This window comes from Oryctolagus cuniculus, chromosome 6 (genome assembly GCF_051225735.1).
Source record: "Oryctolagus cuniculus isolate XC-2025 breed Fujian yellow rabbit chromosome 6, ASM5122573v1, whole genome shotgun sequence".
NCBI classification, from domain to species: Eukaryota; Metazoa; Chordata; class Mammalia; order Lagomorpha; family Leporidae; genus Oryctolagus; species Oryctolagus cuniculus.
In genome coordinates this window covers 63723291-63737403 of record NC_142872.1, presented here as the reverse complement: position 1 = coordinate 63737403, position 14113 = coordinate 63723291, and the positions used below count along the sequence as shown (strand labels likewise).

Sequence of the window (14113 nt, the reverse complement as noted above, 5' to 3'; positions counted from 1 at the left end):
TCCCCCTGCTGATGGTGAGAGGTGCTGTGCACCTCCCTGGCACTGGGGGAGGGTCAGGGTGTCAGCTTTGCTTACAGAGAGGTGGCATATTGTAAAAGTTCCAAATTAAAGTAACGCTTTTAACACACGCCGGAAAATCACATTAGCTATTTATAAGCCAGTTGCAGAATTTATAAAAGACCTTGATCCCTGGTGCACCCTAGGCCAGAAATGGCACTCTAGTGGGATGAGCAAAGCCTCAGTGGCCAAATACTGACCTGTGACCCCCATTTCCTGCACCCCACAGCCCTCCGCAGATGAGCTTTGATAGCAACTATGATGCTGTGATGATAGCAAGGATGGCTTTTCCTTCAGGACCTGGCGGATCCCGCCTACCGAGCCGAATCCCACGCAACCCCCAGGGCAGCTAATGGCGTGCAGCCCGGCAGACCCTGAGACTACAACTCCCGGCATGCCCCGAACACCTCCCGGGCCAAGTCTCGCGTGATGTGCCGTGATTCCCGAGAGGCTTTATCCTGCCCCGGGCTGCCGGCGAGTCCGGCAGCTGGTGTTTGATCCCTGGTGCGCGCTGGGGACGTCTGTTGTTGCTTCTGCGCTTACCATGGCTTGGGTCTGGACTGCGCCACTGCCGCTCAGGATAGCTGGGTCCTTGGAACATCTTTAGTGCCGGAGTTCGGGCCGCAGGCGGCTTCGCGGCAGCGGGAGAACAGGTGAGCAGACGGCAGCCGGGCCCACCCGGGCGGCGTCCGCGGGGCATCGGGAGGGGCGCGCAGTCGGCCCCTCGGCCAAGCCGGCGCTGGGGATCCCCGGGCCTCTCCGTCACCCCTGGCCCGGCTCAGATTTCGGCCGCACCGCCCCTGTCTCTGCCGCCCCCATGGCTGGAGTGTCACGAAGCGGCTTCTCTCACCTGATGCCCCTGGGTCCGGCTCAGGGCCTCTCCTGCGCTTCTCCGGGCCGGCTTGGTCCGGGACCCCCCACCTCCGTCTAGTCCTCACACCCCTCGTCCCTCAAGCCCCGCCCTGCCCTCCCCCGAGGGCGCCTCCGGCTTCTGCCAGCCCCGGCCCTGATCTCCTTAGCCTTGGCTTCGAGGGGTGGGGGCTGGCCTTTCTGATGCTGGCGGGACGGTGGGCTCTGCGGGAGGGCGGGGTGCGGGGCAAGGAGCGGGAGCCGCGTCTGCGGTGGGAACGCTCCCGGGACGCGAGGCTGGCTCGAGCGTGCTTTCTAACTGGGCTCTCCCGGAGCTCGGTCAGGCTGGAGGGCAGTGCAGCGCGGGGCGATGAGCAAGCCCCGGCTTTCTCAGGGCCTCTGACTCCCCTGTGCAATGGGAGCGAAAGAGTCTGGGAAACGGGCCGCTTACCCGTGACCTTGGGCAAATCCCTTGATTTTGAGTTCTTTTCTGTTTAAACTTCGGGTGAAATAATGCCTGCTCTGCAGTGTCGCCGCAAGGCTAAAACAAAGCTTTGAATAAAAACGCCATAAATATTAAGAGTGGATTTGAATGCTGTGGCTGCCTGGTCCCTGGTCAAGTGTAAGAGGCAGTGCAGAGAGCGCCTCTTGCAAGGGTTGTTAGGGGCGGGAGGTTTGCAGACAGCTGTACCCATGCTGGCTTGTGACCTTACCAGAACCTCTGGATGGACTCCTGGGAAGCCTGGCTCCCTGGCAGCTGCAGGAAAATGCTCCGCGTTAACATCTGTCTGTCCGCATAGTCATCACGTCATTTCACTGGGGTAAGGTGACTTCACCAGGTGTGGCGTCTCGTTGTCATCAAACAGGTGATAAGCTCATCCAGGGGTGAGAGAAACCTTGGCCTTTATCCCCTCCTCTGCCCTGCCCTGCCCTGCCCTCCCCTCCCCTCCCTCTCCCCTGATGGCATGCGTGTCACCCATTGGCTGTTGTGTGTATGTCTGAGCCTGTCAACAAGCTGTAATACTCTGTGTGCCTGTCATCACTGGGGCTGTTCTGTGGTGTTCACTGAGAGAAATGCCCTTTATTGTTTTTTATTAGGTGGCAGGGACTTGGAATTCTATATAGAGAAAGCACCCGGATCCCAGTCTCTCAATGGCTTCAAGACACCCAGAAATGCCTGGTAAACTTACTGCTTTTTCGTCCAATCATTTTTTGCTCTGAGTGTTGTAAGCTTAGACAGAGGTCTTCATCCAAACCATATGCTTTTAATGATTACTCCTTCACCAGTACTTAGACTCAACTGACAGGCATCGTTTAAATGCTGTCGTATTCTCCACCCAGCCGTGGTGTGAACCCGAAATGTAACTTAAAAAGGAGCAGCCATTTCATTCAAGGGTGGGACCGATTTCTTACCAAAGTGATGAAACTTGGCCTGTCTTTTGGGGAAAGGGGCGGGACGAGGTCTGGACAGAGGCACAAGGTCCATGTAGGGTCTGTGTAGGGCAGTGACTTCCGGGTTACTGACGTCATTCATTCCCCTCGTCCTGTTCCATGGCAAGGGGATGGAGTTTTTCAGTAGATCTGAATCACTGCATTGCTGATTCTTAGTGTAGATAAATGATGGTCCCTTTTCTTAGAGTCGTTGTGAAGGTTAAGCAAATTTTCTTAAAATGTGAGTTAAAAGTTAGTGATGAGTGTGCATTTATTGCCCAGAACCCTTTTTGTCTACTTATTTGAAAGGTAGAGAGACAGAGAGAGATCGCCTGTCAGCTGGTTCACTCCCCAAATACCCCAAACAGCCAGGGCTGGGTCAGCCTGAAGCTAGGGGCTGGGAACGTGACCTGGATCTCCGACATGGGTGGCAGGGACCCAGCTACTCGAACCGTCACTTGCCACCTCCCAGGGTGCGCATTAGCAGGATCCTGGGATGCGGGCATCCCAGGTAGTGTGTTACCCACCAGGCCAATCTCCCCGCCCACCCTGGGGCCCCAAAGATTATTTGGTCTCTTTGTAGGAATGTTTTCTAGTAAAATGTATTTTTTTAAAAGGTTTATTTATTTGAAAAGGGGAGTTAAAAAAGAGAGAAGGAAAGACAGACAGACAAAGATCATTCACTGGTTCACTCCCCAAATGGTCACAATGGCCAGGATGGGGCCAGGTTGAAGCCAGGAGCCTGGAACTCTATCTGGGTCTCCAATACAGGTGGCAGGGGCCCAGGGACCTTGGGCCGCCTGCTGCTGCTGTTCCAGGTGCATTAGCAGGGAGCTGGATCAGAAGCAGAGCAGCTAAAACTTGAACCGGCACTCACGTGGGATGCAGGCGGTGGCTTAACCCACTGTGCCACAATGCCAGCCCCTGGATGACTCATCATTTTTAGGAAGGCTGTTGATATCTGTTGAGGAGTCATTAAGATATCTTTGAGCTTGGTCCCAGATTAGGTGAATTAATAGAAGTCTCTCCCGTGCCCCAGTGTAGATCCGTGTCTGGTCTCACGTCACCAGCTTGTGTGTCAGTGTTTCACTGTCGCTGTGATTGCCACGAACTCCCTGTCGCGCTCCTGAGCCAGAGGCTTGTGCCCCATAGGTTACTCTTCTACCATGTGAGCAGCGTGTATGTCGCAGGAGAGTGAGGTCTGCTCTCCTGTTCCCACCCCTACCTGCTGGCTGGTACCAGGGGCGTCACTGAAGATCTACGCCTTTGTTTCCTGAGCTGGACAGTGGGAAAAATTTCTGTGTGATGAGGGTTAGATGAGGGGTGTAAGTGCATAGCAAGGAAAATACTAGTCTTATTTATGTGTGTATATATATATTTTTAACATTTATTTTTATTTGAAAGAGTTACAGAGAGAAGAAAGTCAGAGAGAGAGATAGAGAGAGAGAGGTCTTCCATCCCATGGTTCACTCCCCAGATGGCCGCAATGGCTGGAGCTGTGCTGATCCGAAGCCAGGAGCTTCTTCCGGGTCTCTCCACGTGGGTGCAGGGGCCCAAGGACTTGGGCCATCTTCTACTGCTTTCCCAGGCCACAGCAGAGAGCTGGATTGGAAGTGGAGCAGCCAGGACTCAAACTGGGCCCATATGGGATGCCTGCATCACAGGCAGAGGATTAACCTAGTGTGCCACGGCGCTGGCCCCAAAGTGTACCTATTTAAAGCGAACAGTTTAGGAGTTTGTGGTACCTTCACGTGGTGGTGTGGTGATGCAGCCATCACCACTAATCTAACTGGAATCTTTTCATCATTCCAGAAAGGAAACCCATTAGTGGGCTCATTTCACTTCCCTACTTAAGCGCCTGGGGACCAGTCATCCTCTCTGTGTTTCTATGGATTTATGAGTAATTATTATTCATGGTAACAGTAGTAACGGTGGCCACTTTGAAGTGGTCCGCTCACTTTGAAGTGAAGTCTTTGGGGTTTTAGATTGACTGCCAGCAGGCTGCTGTCTTGGAGAGTGGTTATATAATCGTCACAGCGGGAAAATGTCACCTTGACTCTGGACGGGAGTTCAGACGGGAAGGGATTAGCAAAGCAAACAACGGGAACCTTGTTCCTCGGCCGGCCCAGCTGAGCTGGCAGCCTGGTCACCACGGGCCCTTCCAGCAGTTGCTTCTGGTGACGGCAGTGTTCTGTGAGAGTGGCTGTCCTCCGTGTCTGCGCTCGGGGTCGGCTCTGCTGCTTAAATCATGCAGAACACCCGAAGCTACAGGGGACGCTGGACAGAGTGGTGTTTGAATCGTTCTTGGGGGGCTGCTGTTTTCGGTGGTGGGGTAGGGGAGGCAGAGGGTTGGCAGTGAGGCCTCGGGCAGACCTGGACCCCAGCGAGACATTTTCTGTTTAACCTTGGGCAGATTACTCGACCTCTTGGTTTTCCTTGTTCTGGGGGGTCAAGAACTTGACATCCTCCTGGCATGCATGGGGGGCCTTAGTCCTGCAGTGAGGGGATGTAGTAGAAGTGGCCCCACAGTCGGATGAGTTTAGGTTTCGATTGCAAACTCCCCTTCCAAGTTGTGTGACCTTGCCAGGTAGATTGAAGTAGAACTTCTGGTTTCCTAGTCCATGATGGGTCAGGGCTGCTGAGTGTGCTGTGTGGAGAACGGGTCGGTAGGGTGCCCTCCTTGGGTGTCCAGGCTGCTCTTGTCATGGATCTACACTGGGGGACGTGAGAGCTCCCGTCCTGCGTGGTGATTGACAGCCGCTGTCGTGCGGCTGACCCCTCCTCACTGCTGTCTCTGTTCTTAGCTCTTGAGCCCAACGGGCCTCTCGGCAAGATGTCCCTGCCCATCGGGATGTGCCGCCGGGCATTCAGCTATGACGATGCCCTCGAGGACCCTGCACCCATGACTCCTCCCCCATCGGACATGGGCAGCATCCCCTGGAAGCCAGTGGTTCCAGAGCGCAAGTACCAGCAGCTCGCCCAGGTACCTGACCCTGCCAATGGCTTCAGGCACGCCCACCGCCCCTCCTCCCCTGTGCCCGGAGCCCCACAGCCCTGGGCAGCAGCCGCTCCCTCTGGGTGTCTTGTGCCTCAGCCATCGCTGGCGTCCCAGCTGCTTGGAAAGTTGCCCCCCCCCATTCTTCCCTCCCCCCCATCCTGCGCTCTCAGCCCCCGGCCCTGCTCCCGCTGCGTTGGCCTGCAGGTCTGAGCTCAGACGTGTCTCCTGCAGAGGGAGATTTGCCTGACTTGCCGTCCTGATGAAACTGCTGTCGCCTTCCTGGTTGAGTTCTGAGCCACGCACCTTGTCAGGATCGTGGCCTTGCCTGTGCCCCTCTGACAGCCTCGAGGGCCGGGACTGTGTCTGTGTTGTGCTCCGGCCCGGTGTTTGTGTTGTGGCTCAGGGAAGAGTGGGCTCCTTCTCCATCCCCTGCCCAGAGGCCACTCCCTGTCGCCGTCCCCTGCAGGTGCTGTCCGACGCACACCCTGCGCGCAGCCCCGTTGTGCAGGCAGCTGGGACGGTCATCCCAGCCTTCCCTCCTCCACGCTTACGAGAAAGGTTATATTGCTGCTCCCTCTCGGGCAGAGTTGCTTCTCCTGCACCTGCAGTTTCCCCAGCTCCGAACTGCGTTAGCTCGGGCCTCAGAGGAAGTGGAAACTATGAGGGTCTGCTTTAACAGACTGGGGTGTGAACCCCAAAAGGTGGGCAGACTAGCTGTGGCCCTGGGCACACAGCGTTACCCCGAGCCACGGTGTTTCCATCTCAGCCGTGGGAATGCTCCTGGACAGTGGGGGCGGGGTGGGAACGCCGTTTGACGTCGGAGGGGTGTTCGTGGAGAGTCAGAAACCGAAGACCGCAGGCTGGTCCAAGCAGGTATCCTGTAGCTGCTGTAATGACTTCTGGCCCCCAGCCCAACTTCACTGAGGACAGCCATGTCCTGTGTACAACTCTGTTTTTTGAAAGATTTATTTATTTAGTTGAAAGGCAGAGTTACAGAGGAAGCAGGAGAGAGAGAGGTCCTCCATCCGCTGGGGTTCACTCCCCAAATGGCTGCAAAGGCCGGAGCTGAGCCAATCCAAAGCCAGGAGCCAGGAGCTTCTTCCAGGTCTCCCATGCACATGCAGGGGCCCGAGCACTTGGGGCATCTTCTACTGCTTTCCCAAGCCATAGCAGAGAGTTGCATCGGAAGTGAAGCAGCCGGGACTTGAACTGGCACCCATATGGGATGCTGGCGCTGCAGGTGTCGGCTTTACACACAACGCCACAGCACCAGCCCCACGCTGATTCTTTCTAATGAGGTTTTGTCCCCCTCATTTTTTCTGACATGGAGCTCCTTTCTAAGCAGATGTCGCTGACAGCTCTGGGGGTGGAGTTTCCTATATCAATTTTCTTTCTTTCTTTCTTTCTTTTTTTTTTTTTTTTTACAGGCAGAGTGGACAGTGAGAGAGAGAGACCGAGAGAAAGGTCTTCCTTTGCCATTGGTTCACCCTCCAATGGCCGCTGTGGCTGGCGCACCGCGCTGATCCGAAGGCAGGAGCCAGGTGCTTATCCTGGTCTCCTGTGGGGTGCAGGGCCCAAGCACTTGGGCCATCCTCCACTGCACTCCCTGGTCACAGCAGAGAGCTGGCCTGGAAGAGGGACAACAGGGACAGAATCCGGCGCCCCGACTGGGACTAGAACCCGGTGTGCTGGCGCCACTAGGTGGAGGATTAGCCTAGTGAGCCGCGGCGCCAGCGTTCAATTTTCTATTGAAACCTGACCCAGTCAGTTGTCAGGAGGAAGCATTGCGTGTACAGTTAGTGGAAGTAAAGCCCTGGGCCTGCGATGGCAAAGCAGCCAAGTCAGGGGACCAGGAAACGCGCAGGGCTTCCCACGATGGTGCTCCCGAGGGCAGCGCCCGCTTTGTGTTCGTAAAGGCCGCTGCCCGCCTCCCCAGGCGGAGTGGGCTGACAGTTTCCTGTGTGCCCCTGCGGCGGCCGCCAATGTCGGGAGCAGCTGTGCTCTCAGAGGAGGAGGGCAGGCTCCACAGGGACATCCCTCGCATCCTTTGATGTGTGAGGCCGCCCCAGCCACCTGCCCGGCTGGAGACAGGGGTTCAGGTTGTACCCGCGTGAGGCCACGGCTGCGCAGTGTCGTCGGGGCACAGCGCTGCAGGACTTCTGACCCTTCTTCCTGACCCTTTGTCTTCTCAGTCCCTTTGGGACGGCACAGACCATGGAATAAACCCGGGTTTCTCCCAGCTCTTGCATGTTAAAGACTAGAGGTTAAATCCATTTGTTTGTTGGTTTGGCTTAAAAGGCCATGGCCTAAGCCTTTGGAGCAGCGGTTCTTGCAGTGTGCTGTCAGGGCCAGCAGGCTCAGGTCAGCGGGGCACTTGTTAGAAACACACATTCTTGGGTCTTTCCCAAGCCCTCCAGGTGGTCTTCCGCTCAGGAAGTTCCAGAACCACTTCGCCCGTGCTCTGATGGATGGAGTACAGTGTGGCCGAGGGCCTGGGGCTGGGCTGGGAAGGAAGCAGACCTCAGAGCTTCCGGTTCCCGCTTGCCATCTTGGTGAGCTGCAGCTCCACACGGGACGTGCTAACATGTGGCCCCTTGGGTGAGGCCGTCTTCACTCTGTGGACACGGCCAGTGCTCCCTTCCACCACAGGCGACCAGATTTCAGCAGCTTCTGCCCCAGAGGCCTCCGTTCAGGTGTGGTTCCCCTTCCCTGTTCAAGTGCTCCCCGTCCTCTGTTGAACAGGCGGAGGAAGGAGAGGCCAGCGCGCCGGCCCCTGCCGGGACTCTGTCAGCGTCCACTGAGAGTATGGACAAGGTGCCGGTGGTGAAGGCTAAAGCTACCCGCGTCATCATGAATTCTCTGATCACAAGTAAGCCCTGCCTTCCGTGCAGAGTGGTCCCTGGCTGTGCTCACTGGTGTCGCGGTGGCGGCCAGGTACCCCCTGCCCCGTGTTGGCGTTCCGTTGGGGTGGAAGATGTGTGGAAGACGAGTGTGTCTGGGCTGGGTGCATGCTGCTAGTTTGGTGCTACAGTCTCTCTCTCCTGTATCTGTCTCTGCAGTCGTGGGCAAGTGACTGCACACTGGAGACTGTGGCCCCCTTTATAAAATGCCCCCCACCGTGCTGGCAGGCGGTCAGGGCTGAGAGGCTGGGAGCTGCTGCTGTTACTGTCCCAGGCTCTGCTGCACAGGGCAACACACAGGCTCAGCGCTTGCCCTGTGTTTCTGTCCTTGTTTTTTAACGAAACACCTCCGTGTTGGTCCATCAGGAAGAGGGCCAGGCTTGTGCCTCAGTTGTGGTCCGAGTGCGCCTGCCGTAGGAGAGCTGGCGTGGTTTTTAACCTCGTAATGAGGGAATTGGCCTCCCACCCTCTGGAGGGTGTTCCGCCGCCATGGGAAGGCAGGGCTCTGCTAGTCAGCAGGTGTGTGGGCCTGGGGTCAAGTCCACGGACCTTCCCCAGGGTGGCCTGGTCTTGGAGTCAAAGCCCGTGTTTTTCTTCCCCAGGATAGCATCAGCTTTTTCTGGGGCAATTTCTGAAGAATTCCGCCAAGAACCAAAGTCCAGACCCGGACTCTGGTTTCCTCGTCTTCACCCACGAGTGCACCGCGAGTCAGCAGCTCCTGCTTGTGTTTTGCAGGGACGTGTTCTTAGAGCGTGGGAGCCTTTCTGTACTGAGAACACGGTCATGGCAGTCCCGCTCGCTCTGGCGCCCAGGACACGAGGTTCTCAGGTCCCTGGGGGGCTCGTCCTCTTCCACGCACACGCATGTCTTCCTGTCGCAGAGAGGCAGACGTGCCGCTCTGTTCTCAGCTAATCCTGTCGTGCACCGTGCATGTTGCCATCACCTTATATTTTAAAAGCCAGCTGCGTGTCACATCCTGGCATGGCGCCCGCAGTTCACTCAGTGTCTGCGGGTGACCACCTGGTGACCGCTTTTGTCTTCTGTGCGCCTAGTTCCGGGGGCGGTACCTCCTCAGGAAAGGACAGCCTCGGTCCCAAAGGGCCTCCCGTGCCTGGAGCGGGGTTCCCAGCTGCCAGGGTCCTGGCTGTCGGGGCGTTTCATGCCGTTCGCGTAGGGAGTCAGCAAAAATTCCGCGGTCGCTCGTCGCCCGGTCTCCCTGACCGCCTGATGGTGAGGGGAGCCGGTGAGGCCGAGCGGACGTGTGTGCAGCTGGGCCAGGCCCTGGGCTGGGCCGTTTTGCACGCCAGACACGCAGTCAGCAGATGCGGGCTTGTTCAAGGCAGAGTGGCTGTGGTTTGAATGTGGTCAGTACCGTGGCTGGAACGTGGCCCATTTCTCTTTGGCGAAGGTTTCTGTGTGGGTGGTGAATCTTAGAAAACTTGGTATTTGGAAAAGTGTGACAGCGTCTTCGTGTCAGCTGCCTTCTCCACGTTGCGTTTGTACATCCAGGGAAAGTGTCACAGGGCACACGTGGGTGGGAGCTGAGGAGCGTGCGCCTGGAGCTTGCCGCGAGGGCCACGTCCCAGTAGCCGGCGAGCCACAGCGGCCGTTCTGAGGACCCCACGCTGTGGGTGATCCATGTGGTCTCTGGTGCGTCTCTTCCCCGGCTTGCGATGGGCTAGGGGGGCGGGCATGACCGTCCTCTCCTCTGTTCCCAGAGCAGACCCAGGAAAGCATTCAGCGTTTTGAGCAGCAGGCAGGGCTGAGAGACGCTGGCTACACACCCCACAAGGGCCTCACCACCGAGGAGAACAAGTACCTGCGAGTGGCAGAAGCGCTCCACGTAAGCTGCTTTCTTAGGAACCCTCACGGCACAAACCTGCATCCCTCCCGGCTGGGCACGCCCGCGGGGTGGAAGCTGGCAGCTCTGCTGCTTGGGGGCCGTGGAGCAGGGTGGGAGCAGAACTGGACAGAGGACCCGGCGCTGGGGGAGTCCCACCTGTGCTGCCACATCCTTACCCGGGAAGTCTGCGTCTCCGGCTGTCCGTGCCCGCCCCCCCCCCCCCCCCCCCCCCGTCTGCTTCTGGCTCTCAGCTCGCAGGTGTGATGTGATTGAGTTCTCACTGCGGATCGCTGGCTGCGCAGGGCCACGGGCTTTGCGGGGACAATCAGACAGTCTCAACGGGGTGGGTGGTGTAGCTGGAAACGAATCTTATTTTATGTCCCATTTAAAAATTTGGACGTGGAACTTGAACGAATTTGCCGTCATTTCTAAAATTTGGAGACTGACTTTGGTGAGGGTTTAATTGCTAGCCAAGGTTTTGGAATGAAGAAAAGTCCCTGAGGAGTTCCTTTGGGCGAGGAGTGCCACCTGCTGGGAGGCGCATGGCCGCCACTCTACACGCGAGTCCTCCTCGTGCAGAGCCGGCCCCGTACCTTACGCAGGGGAGAGTGAGGCCCCAGGCTGACATTTAGCGTCTTAGTACTGCAGCCTTTGGTTGGGTTTTTTGCACTTTCTTCTCTCTCTCTCTCTTTTTTTTAAAAGATTTATTATTTATTTGAAAGTCAGAATTACACACAGAAGAGAAGCAGAGAGAGAGAGAGAGAAAGAGAGAGGTCTTCCATCCGCTGGTTCACTCCCCAATTGGCCATAATGGCCAGAGCTGCGCCGATCTGAAGCCAGGAGCCAGGAGCTTCTTCCAGGTCTTCCGCTCGGGTGCAGGGGCCCAACCACTTGGACCATCTTCTACTGCTTTCCCAGACCCTAGCAGAGAGCTGGATTGGAAGTGGGGCAGCCAGGACTCGAACCAGCGCCCACATGGGGTGCCAGCGCTTCAGGCCAGGGTGTTAACCCGCTGCACCACAGCGCCCGCCCCCGCGCCTTCTTCTCAAGTAGTCTGAGAGTCTGGCTCCTGAGGGGACTCCTGGGGGGGGGGGCAGAGGAAGGGGCACGAAGGTGGCAGACACTGGGACTGTGGGCGAGGGGTGGCTCCACCCTGCCTTGTTCCTGATGGCCCGGCCAGGAGAGCAGGCAGCGCCGTCGTATGTGTGGGTTCCGGGCGAGGGGACCAGTGCAGGCCTGGCGACCCGCGGCTGACTGTACAGAGAACCGTGGGCTGTTCGCGTTTTGTAGTGACTGTCCCAGGGACTCTGGCAAGTCGGCTTAAAAACCGCGGCTGTGGGGGCTCAAGGCCGGGCTGGCGGCCCGTTTAAGCTCTCAGACAAGACAGAGAGGGGCGCTGTGTCTGACACGCAACTGGAACTGGCCAGTCAGAACTGCAGCCGAGCAGTTTGCCATGTGTGATGGTGGAATTGACTGCACCCTGGCCACAGGCCGGAACCCGGGGACGGCAAAGGCTGGATGGGAGTCGCCTTGGCGTGTAATGCTGTGGCAGCATACACGGATTGCTGTGGAGTGAGAACGTTCGCGAGTGAGCGTTGGTTGGGGCTGCAGCTTGGGCAAAGCAGAGGCCTAGCAGGCAGGGCGGGCAGGGGCGCTAGAGTGCGGACGGTAGTGGAGGGGATTTGTCTCCCGTCCCGGACTGCGGTCCATGGAGTGATGGATGTGTACGGTGCGAAGAGCCGCGGTGGCTCGCGGTCCCAGGGGAGGAGGAGGAGGCGAATGGGCAGGCGGCTGGGGGGATGGAAGTGGCCGGCTGGAGGCGTGGCTCAGAGACAGGGGATGGCGGGGGGCTGGACAGAGCAGAGCCAGGGCGAAAAGAGCTCGGGACCCTGCCTAAAGGCCAGGAGGGCCTCCGGCCTGAGTTCCGGCTCGTCCACTTGCTGGCAGGGTGGCTGTGAGAAAGCACCGCACTGCTCTGGCCGGGTGTTGGGGTGTTGCAGGGTGGAGGCGGAATGTCGGGGAGGTGAGCTCTATCTGGTGTGGCAGAACTGAGACTGTTTTTCATGGGATCCCAAATGATTCCCCATGAATGGTTTCCCCCATGCTGGAGGTTAGCGCGGGAACCCAGTCGCTCTGTGTGCACGGAGCTGTGTCTGGCCGCTGTGCCATCGCTCTCGTTTCAACAGTGTCCCTCCTCTCACCCGCGCGGACAGAAACTGAAGCTGCAGAGCGGAGAGCTCACGAGAGAAGAGAGGCCTGCGTCAGCCCAGTCCACCCCGAGCAGCAGCCCCCACTCTTCCCCTAAGCAGGGGCCCAGGTGAGCCTTCCGTGCCCCCTGAGCTTCGGGGCGCCCCTGGGTGCTCCCACAGTGCGGTCGGGCTGTTCCTCTCCTGAGCCCCTGCTGGAGGTGTAGGGAGAGGACGTGTTGGGATGGTTTTACTCTCCCTTCCAGAGGCTGGTTCACTTCGGGCTCCTCCGCAGCCTTACCTGGCCCAAGTCCCAGCGCCCTGGACCCTGGCGGTGGGGATAAGGACAGAAGCTCTGCCGAGAAGTGGAGCCTTTTTGGGCCTAGACCCCTCCAGAAGTCTGACTCCGGTAAGGCAGCTCCTTTGGAACGAGCACCCGAGCAGCCCGGCGCGGCAGCATCTTAGGCGCCATGCTGAGGCCGGGGGGCGCCTGGCGCTCTGCGGTCATTGCTCTCTGCTTTCCTCGTGTAGGAGGTTTCGCTGTCCAGGCCTACAGAGGAGCCCAGAAGCCCTCGCCGATGGAACTGATGCGTGCCCAGGCCACCCGGATGGCTGAGGACCCAGCGACCTTCAAGCCGCCCAAGATGGACATCCCGGTGATGGAGGGGAAGAAGCCACCGGCGCGGAGCCATCACCTCAAACCCCGGGACTTGAACGTGCTCACACCCTCTGGCTTCTAGAGCTTTCTGTCCCAGGGTCTGCAGATCAAGGGCCTCTAGCACCCAGCCCCCTTTACCTCAGCTCTGACATAGGAAAGGCGTATTTTACAAAACCCATTGAGAGAGCTGGAGACAGAATCGGTTTTTGAGAAACGTTAGTACGAAGTCTGTTCTCGCTGTGTGGAAGAGACTATCCTGTACTGCTTTAGATGGGCCCATCAGGAGTGAGCGACGCGTGAGGGGCCCCGCTAACCTGTCTCTGTGTCATTTGTCCTTGTCCTTGTGCCGTTCAGACCCCAGGCTTCTGGGCTCTCGGACTGCTGTCAGCTGGGCCTGGCAGATCCTGGCCTGGCAGTGCTCACTGTGCTGCAGCCTAGCCAGCACGGGGAGCCGCGTACAGTTGAAAGCCAGACTTGGCGGGCGGCCCTCTGTGAGGTCTTTGTGGTTGGAGTCTCCTTGCTTGCTGGTAGAGCTGACGGAGCCCTGTGCCCTGCTGCCCGTCTGTCGTGCCCAGCGAGCTGGTGCAGTCGGAGGCGTGCTGCTGCTTTCTACGTCCAACCAATGGTAGGCCTGCAGCTCTCGCCTTGTACTTCACAGTGAGATGAATTTAACCACCAAAGGGAGAGAGTCGGGTGTGCCAGCTGGGTGCAGGGCAGTGGATGTCGGGCTTCAGTAGGGAAGACAAGTTCAGTGAGACCCTCGACTTGAGTCCACGCGAAAGGAGTGTCGCCTTATCTTAATTTCCTTACCCTGGTCAGGGCCCGAAACTTGTGGGTGCCGGTGCAGGTGTGTGTTAAAGAACTCCAGTTTTTCCTATACAAAAGCATTTTCACCAACACGAGCCTCATATGTTTGGGCAACGCATATCATGGAGGAAAGGCATTCGTGGGGCACATGCTCGGTCACTGTCACACCCGCTCTCAGATCCCCACTCTACCTTGTCTGGGCAGCACCCTGTTCCCGGAAGGAGCTGCCCTTCCTGGGAGAGGCCTGGAGTCCGCAGTCACCAGGACAGTTAACTTATTTGTTTCTTCTGTTAAGAGCTCTTGTTTTTGACAATAAATCCTTCCTACTTTCTCAGACGTGGGTATTCGCCTTTTTGTCCTGTTCAGCATAGTTACCTCCTTCTG

At 57.9% G+C, this 14113-nt stretch overlaps 1 protein-coding gene across 6 annotated transcripts; it reads left to right on the top strand.

The window, feature by feature from the left end:
* The first annotated feature begins 539 nt into the window (after nt 1–539).
* On the top strand, nt 540–14063 carry KIAA1191 (KIAA1191 ortholog). Of its 6 annotated transcripts, none has more exons than XM_002710431.6 (9): nt 540–710; nt 1623–1727; nt 2005–2086; nt 5142–5320; nt 8078–8204; nt 9954–10078; nt 12292–12395; nt 12531–12673; nt 12796–14063. In XM_002710431.6, exons 3-9 carry the CDS (start codon nt 2059–2061, stop codon nt 13002–13004), a joined length of 915 nt encoding a protein of 304 aa, XP_002710477.3. In that variant the 5' UTR covers nt 540–710; nt 1623–1727; nt 2005–2058; the 3' UTR covers nt 13005–14063. The 6 variants fall into 6 exon arrangements, with proteins under 6 accessions (XP_002710477.3, XP_008253662.3, XP_089191217.1 ...); XM_008255440.5 differs by having other exon boundaries at nt 12265–12395; XM_089335091.1 differs by lacking the exon at nt 5142–5320.
* Nucleotides 14064–14113: the final 50 nt, after the last annotated feature.